General features: G+C 36.7%; 1 protein-coding gene across 1 annotated transcript; it reads left to right on the top strand.

Moving 5' to 3' along the window:
* Positions 1-10322: 10322 nt before the first annotated feature.
* LOC143584123 (uncharacterized) lies at positions 10323-11623 on the top strand. The gene is made up of 3 exons (XM_077066241.1): positions 10323-10402; positions 10517-11053; positions 11152-11623. Exons 1-3 carry the CDS (start codon positions 10323-10325, stop codon positions 11621-11623), a joined length of 1089 nt encoding a protein of 362 aa, XP_076922356.1.
* The last annotated feature ends 329 nt before the right edge of the window (positions 11624-11952 follow it).

Raw genomic sequence — 11952 nt, forward strand, 5'->3', positions numbered from 1 at the left:
AAGGACGATCCAAACCCTTGAGGATATGCTACGTGCTTGTGTTTTAGACTTTGGAGGAAGTTGGGATGATCATCTGCATCTGGCAGAGTTCTCCTATAACAATAGCTACCATTCAAGTATTGGTATGCCACCATTTGAAATGCTTTATGGTAGACGATGTGAACCCCGGTATGTTGGGGAGAGATTGGTCAGAAAGAGATGGGAAGTTTGAAAGTTATGCAAGAAACTTCTTCAAAGTTCGATCAGATTAAATCAAGATTGAAAGCTGCTCAAGACAGACAGAAGTCATATGCTGATAAGCGGCGACGACCGATTGAGTTTAACGTTGGTGACAATGTGATGCTCAATGTCTCACCTTGGAAAGGAATCATTCGCTTCAGGAAGAGGGGAAAGTTGAGTCCAAGGTACATTGGACCGTTTAAGATTATAGATCGCGTGGGTGAAGTGGCTTATAAGTTGTATTTGCCCAAAGCGTTAGAAGGAATTCATTTAACCTTCCATGTTTCTCATATGAGAAAATGTCTACCTGATGAAACGTCTCATGTGCTATTGGTGGATATTGAGGTTGAAGAGCAGTTGAACTACATTGAGCAACCGATAGAGATTGTTGACCACAAGGAGAAGCAACTTCGTCACAAGGTGATACCCTTAGTGAAAGTGATATGGAAGCAAAGCAAAGGATCAGACGCTACTTGGGAAGCTAAGGATGGGATGCGCAAGTTTTACCCTAATCTGATTAAGTAATAGTTAGGTTTCGGGGACGAAACCTCTTTAAGGAGGGAAGACTTGTAACATCCTAAAATTTATGATAATAAATAAAAGAACTTATGTTCATTTGTCGTGTGTTAATATTTAATTGAGAATTTAATATAATAAGGGGTATGGACTTGGATAGTTAAAGATGGAATAAAGGGTGGGATGGGCCTTGGAGAGTATAAATACTCCCTTAAACCCCTCTAAAACCCAAAATCATCATTTTCATCTTTCCATAATTGTCTACACACTCAAAACACACACATACCTTGCCATAAACGGTCGCGAGCAAGAAAGAGAGATCCGAGATCAAACGAACATTGATTCTTGATAAACTTTTGATATACAAGCTAAATACAAGACTTAAAGTTCATAACCAAGCTAATGAACGTGTAAAGGTATGTTCTTGATCTTTAAAGTTTATGTTTTTATGAACGGTTAGCCATGAAACTTAAACATAGGGTAGATCGGGTATAAATGAACCATAAAGTTACAAACTTGATGTTAAAATGGACTTAACAAACTTATGGACATGAACGACTCGTTTAAGAAAACCTAGCTCTAGTCTTAAATGTTTCTAGCCATAAAGGTTCAAACTTTATGGTTTCTTGGGTCAAGTCTTAGCCGGGTTTGGTCATGAGAATGTACGGGGCGACATAATGTCATTGTAAGGGTTTAGGGTTAAGACATACGTGCAAAATGACGATAAAGACAAAGGCCGTGACCCATCAGCCCATTCGAATACACGAGCCGCATGTCATTCGGTTACATGGACATTCACTTACAATGAGCTAGTTTGTTTACAACCAAAACTCGATTACATTAGTGTGTTCGCATACAATGATGGATCGATTACAAGGGTCAATCGATTTCACGAGGGTTCGATTACACAATACCCAGTCACTTACAATATTGTGATCGATTACATTGAGATAGTCACTTACAATATTGAGATCGATTACATTGAGATAGTCGCTTACAATCTTATAATCGATTTCAATCTATAAACTCTGTTACATCTTGTCATTCGATTACACACAAGACTCGATTACTTTATGAACTATATTACAAGGAGAAATCAATTACACTGTTTAATTCGGTTACAATGGCCTTAACGAATATTATGAGGAGGGTCGATCAAATTATAATATTCGATTACATAGACTCGCATACAACTCATCCTGCTCGAATACATCCTTGTATTCGGTTACTCTGATGTCGATCGCATACAAGGTTAAGGCTCGATCACATTGCACAACCATGTGATTACAAACCAAACTCGATTACAAAGTAGAACTCGAATACAATCATGTAAATCGATTACATTGAGGATCGATTACATAGTGAGTCGATTACAATTAAAGAAACCCAATTACATATTACACTCTATCACTATTTCAATTACATTAACCCGAGGTCGAATAAATGTATAACCGATCACAATGGGACTCGATTACACTCATTTAGTTTGGATACAAGTGGGTTATTTGACTAATCCTTGAACTTACATGCGTCATGGGTTACTCTAATATAGTACGTGACCAGCATTAGCGTTTAAGTATAAATAATCTAAGTAATTGTAACCTAAAACAAGGTCATTGGATTAGACTAGACTTAGCCTTTTTTGGCTGAAATACAAATAGGACAAGTATTGATACGTGTAACTTATATACAGTTAGAAGAGCTCAATTAAAGAAGGGATTAATAATTAACGGAGAAAGAAACGGGATCCAGGTGAGTTTCTAGCCCCATTTCCTTGTTATGTTTTCGGGGCTGTATGCATACTCAATGTGAATGTTAATACACGTACCTTAAATGGTAAGTGTATGACTTAATGATGAATGTAATATTTATGTTTATATTATGAATTAATACTTGACATTACGTGAACGACCTTCGGGTATCGCACATATTGTTAAGGAAGGTATTATGTTGTAAGCATGAAATGAGTATCTGAGATGAAGTATGCATGAATAATGCATGTATGATATGTATGTATATATGTACACATGTTATAATGATAATACGAGGAAAGATATTTTATGGTTGTATGGTAACGAAAGGGAACCGATCCCTAATAATACTCGAGGCAAGAGGGAACCGAACCCTAATAATATTCAAGGCAAGAGGGAACCAGGCCCTAACAACACTCGAGGAAAGAGGGAACCGAACCCTAGTAATATTCGAGGCAAGAGGGAACCGGTCCCTAATAATACTCGAGGAAAGTAGGGCGTAATGCTCTATAAAACGTAAGGTATAAAGGTAAGTAAGTGTATGAATAACGAATGTATAAAAGTATGAAAGTATAAACGAAAGTATGTAAATATGAATGTGTTGTATGTTGTATGATTAACTAGAACTCACTCAGCGTAGCTGAATTTTAGTACGCACGCAGGTGAGTAGGATGAGGCAGCTCGTTGAGGGGAACACATGGCATGGAATTGAAGATGACATCTCAAGGAAAGTTATGTTATTTTAAAGATTATGTTTTTTATTTAAACTACTTTGAGTGTTTGTTATGACAAGATCTGAAAGCTATGTAATATATCCTGGTTGAAGTTTTAATATTCCATGAATGTTTTAGTTAACTCTGATATTTATAACTGTGTTTATGAGTAAATCCAACGACCAAATGTAGGGCAGCGGTAACGGGGGCCTTACCTGATCAACTTAAGCAGCTTCTAGAGCTTCAAGATTATCTTGAAGGCATCGGTGCTTACAACTCTATGTTCACCATGACTTTGTTTGGTGAGAAGGTTGACCGTTTGGTAAATAGCGGATCGGGTCCTTACATTTTTAAAGTTGAGGGTCAAATCTCCCACTGGCTTTGGAGTATATGTCCTAGTGATGGTGAACCTCAAAGTTTTTTCTAGATGTACATTTACGACATTGATAACGAGATTCGCAACAGAATGCAACAGTTTAGTGAATCTCAGGAGGTTAAGTTGTCTGAAGGTATTGTACGTATAATTAAAGATCTGTTGGACGTCAACAATGCGTTGGTAAAGATTTTTCGTACGGCTCGCGATATTTTCTCTTCCAACAATATTGTTTCCTTTAATGTGTGTCTGTATAAGTCTGCTAGACAAGTCTCATACGATGCGCCAGCTCCAAATACTATTGGTGCAATTGTCCACGAAGGTGTGTCTAGTTCAGAAGATTTTGATATCTTTATTCATCATAAAGATGGTCGACCTCAACGCGTAAATAAGCTTCATAGTCTTTACATGGCGCTTCAGTATCCACTGTCACATATTTATGGTGAACACGGTTGGTCTCCTGATATATGTCTTGCTTCTAATAGTAATCATAAAAACAGTCGCCTGACCCTCCACATGTATTACAGATTTATGATGCATGATAGGCGTAATCATTACTCTTTGATCTTAAGAAGTAGTCGTCTTTCCCAGCAGTATTTTGTAGACGCTTACTGTTAGTTCACGGTTTTGTCGTCTCGAGTCTTTGTTATTTATTAATATTTTAATATTAAGGGAATTTATGTAATTTATGTTAGCTCGTTAATGTAAAGGCTAATTCGTTAAGGATGTTTAACGAATTAGCCAGTTCGTTTAATGTAAAGCCCATTCGTTAAAGATGTCTAACGAATGGAGTGTTAGTTCGTTATGTAAGTTCCCATTCATCATGGAATGTTGATGAATGGGGGAATAACGAATCAAAGATTCGTTATGCTTTCCTTTTGAGTCATATAAGTTAACGAACTGGATCCGATTCGTTACGAAATGTGTAACGAATTAGTATCGATCTTCTATTTATAGGGTGTTCATACCCCCGATAATTTAAGTTTTGAGTTAATAGTAACAAACCTCTATCAAAATCATCTCTCACTCAATCCTTCCTTAACGTATTATTAATCTACATATTACAACTAATATTATCCATATATATATATAATCAATGAATAGCATATCATAAACTAGATCCGTATAAGATATTAGATCTAATCCGTATTATCGTTATTGAATAGATCTAAGGTATTCTCAATTGGTTTCAGAGCATTTAGGTGTTAGATTGCTCTTGATTATATGTTAATTGTTTGTGTTTGAGACTTATTGACCGAGTTTCGGTTCATTTAAGTTTTATTAAAATTCTGTTTGAATTTTGAAAATTCTGTTTGAATTTTGAATTGAATTGAATGATAGGTAACTCGTTAAGTTAAAGGTAACGAATGAAGGTAATTAGTTAAGTTAATGGTAACGAATGAATGTAATTTGTTATGTGTATGACGAAGTGGAAATCTTAACGAATGGAAGGCCATTCGTGTAATTGTTATAACGAATTAAGATGGTAATTTATAACGAATTTAGTACATTTGTTATGCGTGTAACGAATGAGTAACTGGTTGACGAATGGTGACTAAGTTAACGAATGGAGAGGTCATTCATTAAAAAAAAGTAATTTGGCGGGAAAATTTTTCTTGAACGAATTTTTTCCTGAATACTCCTCATCAGTGAGACTTCATTCTTGAAAATTTTGACGAAAATATTTATTTTTTGATAATTTTCGGTGATTTTTTGGCGGGAAAATCGGTAAAATATTTTTTAAACGAAATTCTCCCAGGATATTCCAAATGTATTGGGGACTCTTTGCGCAAATTTTGGTAATATATTTTCCGGCCCACTTTTTACGCGTTTCGGGTGGCCGAGGGGGAGTCCACGTTTAATTTAAAGAGGAGATTGTTAGACCTTGACAAATGTGTCAAGAAAAGGGGTAGATAAAGCTTTCATTTGAGTTTATTTAGCATGTATCTTCCTACGTTTGCAAGGTTTTTTTGAAAAATTACTGCAATTCGGGTGTTAATTCATGACTGCAAAGCTACGTTTGACAGAGTTCAAGACTGCAATTGCTTTTCGATTGGTGATTGATTTGTTCAAGATTGAAACCTGACTATGTGGGATACCAGTGTCTGTCTGTTTACTTCTTTTTAAGGAACTTTGATCCTGACTATGTTGGCTACGAGTATTCGGAGGATTAATTCTGTTGAGGGGGACGATTCTCGAATGGGTTGATCTTATTGAAGAATATACGAGTCTTGTCATTAGATTGAAGAATTTGATCGTTCTTGATTGATTAATGGAGGTTGGAACTTTGAATCATATACCCAAACATTAGTGCATCTTTGCGAATGAGATATGGAAGAGCTTCAAAGAGTATATTTGGGATACACGTTATCAAGATAGGGAAAACCGAAGTGAAAGATGTTGAATGATCGGGTTGTTCATGAAGATGTGTGATGAGGTTAAACGTAAAGATATGTTTTCTTTACCGGTGCTGACGGATAATTGATGACTTGCTGCTGATTGTTGAAAGATTGAACCATATCATACGCCAGTGGATGATCGGGATGATCTCCAAGAGTTGCTCACTTGAAGGGAGAGAGATCCAAGCTTAATTTATCCTCTCCATAAGTTATTATCCACCATAATGTATTTCTCTCTAAGTTATCAATAAAGTAATATTTAACGTATCGATCTCGTGTTGATGCTGCGGGTTAGTGGCTAGATCTTGGCGCGTAGACGTTCATTCACTTACATCTGTATTGAGAAGAATCGTCTCGATTATGTCTGGTTAAATCAAAATCTCTTTAGGACAGAATTCCTTCAATGGGTGCATGATGCCATTTCTTAAGGAGACACCGAAGATCATAGTGTTGGAAAGCGTGTTATTCTTCCGTCGTCATTTACCGGAGGCCCAAGATATATGTATAAACATGATCACGATGCTTTGGCAATCTGTCGTGTATACGGCAATCCACAGTTATTCATAACATTTACTTTTAATGTTAAGTGGCAAGAAATTGTTCGATACATGACTCAGTTCCCATCTCTTAAGGCTCAAGACAGGCCTGATATTATTAGCAGGATATTCAACCTGAAGGTGCAGGTGTTCCATAATTTCATTAAAACTGAGAAGCTATTTGGGACCATCATTGCTGGTGAGATATGTTTATGTTATTTATCCTAACATATTAGCGTCTTATATAAGAGTGTTAATATAAAATCTAACATAATTTTTAACTATTGTTCAGATATGTATACGATTGAATTTCCGAAAAGAGGTCTCCCTCATTGTCAGATATTGTTTTGGGTGTCACCAGTTGACAAATTAATCACGCCTGCTAATGTTGATCGTCACATATCTGCTGAGATTCCTAATCCTGATATTGATCCTAAATTACACAAAATTGTTAGTGAATGCATGATTCATGGGCCATGTGGGCTTGTGAGACCTAATGCACCATGTATGGAGGGTGGCGTTTGTTCAAACAGATTTCCAAAACCTTATCAGCCATCTACAACATTCGACAAAAATGGTTACATTCTATATAGGATATCAACTTACGGGTTTTCTGTTATAAAGAACAGCATAGAGGTTGACAATGCTTATGTGGTTCCTTATAATAAGACTTTGTCACCACGTTTCATTGCCCACATAAATATTTAATATTGCGGGTGGAATATGATGATTAAGTACTTATTCAAGTATGTGTCTAAGGGTTTAGATCGTGTTCATTTTAAAGTAACTCGGAGCACACATACTGTTGATGCGGATCAGAACTCTTCTTCAGTAAGTTGTAATGAAATTGAAAATTTTGTTGACGGTCGATTCATATATCCTCATGAAGCAGCTTGGCGAATCTTCAATTTCCCAATAAACCACATGTATCAAGCTGTTCAAGTATTGGTCGTGCATCTTGAAAACATGCAACATGTAAGTCTTAGAGACAATCAAAAGTTGTTGCATATGGTGAACAACTCAGCTGTTGGTCTCACTACACTTACCGAGTGGTTTACGACTAATACATGTGACCCTAGTGGTCGTCATCTTAAATACATCGACTTCCTGTCAAAGTACAAATGGGACCCAATGGTAAATGTTGGTTAAGACGTTCTTTTAAACCTTAACACGTCCCGAATGGAGATTGAGTACGGTTCGTGTTTTGGTTTTTCACAATCGAGGTGAAGTGTCGGAAGGACCAAATCACTAACTATTTCATGGCTCTCCTTACAAAGCTCATTCTCAATCCCCACACTTGGCTCGTTATATATTAAATCTTCAAGCAGCTTTAGATCACCAAGTAGGTCAAACTTGCCTTCATCCGTAGTGGCAAAGTCCATCAACTCTTCACCAAACTCATCCTTAAATTCTTCCTCCCAAGAGGGAACATACTCCTCTACTCTATGCTTCTCCATTCCGGTATCTTCAATCTCACTCAGGGTTTCAAACAAAGGTGGATTCAAAGGTGGAATATATTCCAAATCATTTCTAATCGCAAACAATACATCGTCCATTATTGATTCCAATTCTGGGGTTGGCTCTAATATATTTCCCGATAAGTCTTTATACCCTAAAAATTTCCCCATTTGATCATTGCAAATTGGTATGGAGGAGTCTTTGCCACAAGTGATTCCCATGGAGCTTTCCGTGCCTCGACTTCTATCCTCCTTCGCTCATAAGCATCATGTACCCAGTGATCTCTGCCACACACTTTGCACCATGGCATTCCAACGTGTCGTCCGAACATATTTCCTTTAAAGAACACTCAAAAGAAAAGGATCACGGGCACCATATAAAAATAGAATAAAATACTAAAAATAAAATTAAACTAATTAAAATAACTAATCTAATCTAAATATACGAAAATACAATAAGTAAATCCCAACTCGGGTCGTTCTCAATACGCCTCTAACCGTGTCCCGGCAACGGCGCCAAAAACTTGATGTTTGTAATATGATGCTCTCACAACTAAGCTTTAAATTTATTAAACAAGACTCCTAAAGAAACCACACAAAACCGGCAAGTGTACCGATCACTAATAGTATAGCACTATGGAAGTCCGAGTATCGAACACAAGGACACTTGAAAACGTTAATGATACTTAACCCTAACCAAGACTCACCTAAGAATATTTAAATGATTTTTAATAATTAACTACTTAACTTAACTTACTTTAACTAAATTAATTAGCTAGACTTAACTTAACTTAACTAAACACTTAACAAAACTTGGAAACTTAACTGCAATCGGAGAAAACGTCTACCTAGGTAAGAATCATATTGAAGGTATAATAAGGTAATGGATTGAAGACTCTCACGACACCGGTTCTAAAGGATGACACAACTAAGGTTCGCTCAAGAAGGTCAGATCACCTCTCGGTCTCACTAACAAACTCTAACTTATCTTAGTTGATTTTAAGAACAAACCGGGAAAACAAATTATTAACGTGTTCTAATGCCGACTCTCCTCTAGGTCTCACCGACACACTACCCTAGTGGAGACGAATACTACGCAACCAAGGATAGAGGAACAATTCAGTTTAACTTAAACTAGGTCAACTAATCGCTCACAAACCCAAACCCGACAAGAACCGAACCCGCTCTCGCGCGATCCTAATCCTAACAAGTAAAAGCTATGAGACGAGTTTACTTCCTATCACCTCTAGGTCTCAAGGAAGGTGTCTATCCACTGATTATATTCAATTAAAACACTCACTTAAACCTTACGGTTGATCAACCCGCAAACAAACCATAAACACTAAGTAAAGAGTCCTAACAAGCAACAATCAATCAAAACTCATTCAATTAATTAAAGCAAGAGGTTTATAAGTGTAATTAAAAAGTTCACAGCCACTAAACACAACCTAATTCAATGTTAAACCAAACTTTTTATTAACAATTCAAGTCATGATAATCAACAATCCATATTACTTATTAAAACCTAACAATAATCATCTAACCTAGGTAGAACTAATAAGTTTAGCCAATAATAATCAATGAACAATAGATGAAATAGATATAAATGATAAACATGTTCATATAAATCTGATTACAAAAGGTTTGAATGCTTAAAAACCAAAAACGAACTCACAAACGTTAAAATAGTCAAAACCGACAACCGAAGGATAAAAGATAGAACCGTAAGCTTGTCCTCCTTGGTTTCTCCTCTAGAGCAGGTGTGGGATGGCTGGAAACTTGAATAAAATCGTTCATAGGCTTTTAGGGTTTATATATATGTTTAATCACCTCCTTCCTAATATAAAATAGGTTAAAACAAGCCCACTAGGCCCACTAGAAGACAAAATAGACGTGGTAGCTGATTCTTGAACATTCTTGGTAGCCTTGGGACATGTTGGAATCTACCACATGCTTCTTGAATAGTATGAACTGGTCGCGTAGCTCGAACATGACATTTTCTGACGTTTTTCGACTTTCAGCTCGTTTATCTTCGTTTTTGCGTACCGGCTTCATCCGAGCCCCGTTTTAACTGATTCTTTTTTCATTTGACTCGTTTTCTCTCTCTCTCTCTATTCAACATGGGACCTATCACATGCATAAACATGTAATTTAATGAAAGAATAACAAACTAATCGTTAACGTTTAAGCACAAAATAATATAAAAACTATTAGGAAAACATGTGTATTTTACACCACATCATGGATTATGCAAAAGCTTGGGCAACACATACAGAACTACGAACTTTGTTTTCACACATACTATTACATTGTGAAGTCTCAAACACATTAAAGTTGTGGGAAAATCACTGGAGATCAATGTCTGATGATATTACTAGGAACACGGAAATATTTGTTGGGAATGTAGGAGACAATGTCCCGGATGAGACATTATGTCAGTATGTACTTTACGAGGTTGAATTCCTATTGAACTAACATTCAACAGATCCATCTCTAAAAAAGTTCTTCCTTTCGATGCCTAACATAGAATTGATTCGTCCCTTTAAAAATAGGCTACTGCTGGAAGAGAAAAACTATAACCGTGAACATCTACTCCAGCAACACCATGAGTATTTACAGAAATTACACCCACAACAACATGATGTATACGACTATGTGCTTTCAGCTTCAATATCCAACACTCAAGTTTTAGTTTTTGTGTATGCTCATGGGGGTACGGGCAAGACATTCCTATGGACAACAATTACCAGCTATATACGTTCTCAAGGAAAGACAGTGTTGACCGTAGCGGCCTCCGGCATCGCATCATTGCTTCTCCCAAATGGCAGGACTGCACACCCACGTTTCAAAATCCCTATCGACCTAACTGATGAATCAAACTGTAATATCAGTAAAAACTCCTACTTATCAGAGCTTTTAATCGAAACAGAGTTAATTATATGGGATGAAACACCGATGAGTGCCCGTAAATATTTTGAGGCTCTAGACAGAACACTAAAAGATATTCTTAACAACAGTCAACAATCATTTGGCGGGAAGTCAATTCTGTTAGGTGGCGACTTTAGACAGACCTTACCAGTTAAAAAAAGGCTACAAAATCGCAAATTATCTCTTCGTCATTACCTCGGTCATACTTGTGGCCAAAATTTAGAATTTTCAAGCTTTCAAAAAATATGTGTGTGCTTAGGTCTAATATGACATCTGGCGTTGCAGCAGAAATTCAGAATTTCTCAAATTGGCTTCTATGCATTGGTGATGGCTTATCTGGTGTCCCCGATGCGCAAGAAAATGAAAACTCACGAGTTATCGAAATTCCAAGCAAGTTCAGCATTCCAAATAATGTTGAGTCTATTTCTAAACTTATACATTTCCTATATGATGAAAATTCTCTAATCCATCTGACACCATCAGACCTTGCACAAAAGGCAATTGTATGTCCAAAAAATGACATTGATGACCACATTAATCAGATAATTCTCAACATGCTCCCAGGTGAGGCCACCACTTATAGTAGCACCGATGTTGTAGTACCACATGCGAATGACAACACTGATATTGAGACAATCTATCCAGTTGAATATCTAAACACCATTAAGTATTCTGGCTTCCCCGCACATAATTTACAACTTAAAGTTAAAGTGCCAATCATTTTGCTATGAAATATAAATCAAACGTCAGGATTATGTAATGGAACAAGACTTTTAGTAACGCAGTTGTTGCCGAGACTAATACAAGCCAGAGTTATCACGGGAACAACTGTAGGTAACAAAGTCTATATACCTAGAATTTATCTGTGCCACGACAATAAGGAACAACCATTCATTTTTAAAAGAATACAGTTCCCTATCAAAGTGTGTTATGCGATGACTATCAATAAGAGTCAAGGCCAATCACTAAACAAAATAGGCGTTTATTTACCATATCGGGTATAGTTATGGTCAATTGTACGTGGCGTTCTCGAGAGTGACATCACCAGAGTCTCTTAAAA

This window comes from Bidens hawaiensis, unplaced genomic scaffold, assembly GCF_021521415.1.
Source record: "Bidens hawaiensis isolate Kalapana, Puna unplaced genomic scaffold, B.hawaiensis_p1.1 tig00032813_1, whole genome shotgun sequence".
Lineage (NCBI taxonomy): Eukaryota > Viridiplantae > Streptophyta > Magnoliopsida > Asterales > Asteraceae > Bidens > Bidens hawaiensis.

Excerpts from the sequence above, each read along its gene's own strand:
- LOC143584123 (XM_077066241.1), top strand. The coding sequence starts at position 10,323 with ATGTCTGATGATATTACTAGGAACACGGAAATATTTGTTGGGAATGTA. Across the intron at positions 10,403-10,516 it reads CCGGATGAGACATTATGTCA|GCTACTGCTGGAAGAGAAAA; the intron begins GTATGTACTTTA and ends CTTTAAAAATAG. Across the intron at positions 11,054-11,151 it reads ACCTTACCAGTTAAAAAAAG|GTCTAATATGACATCTGGCG; the intron begins GCTACAAAATCG and ends GTGTGTGCTTAG.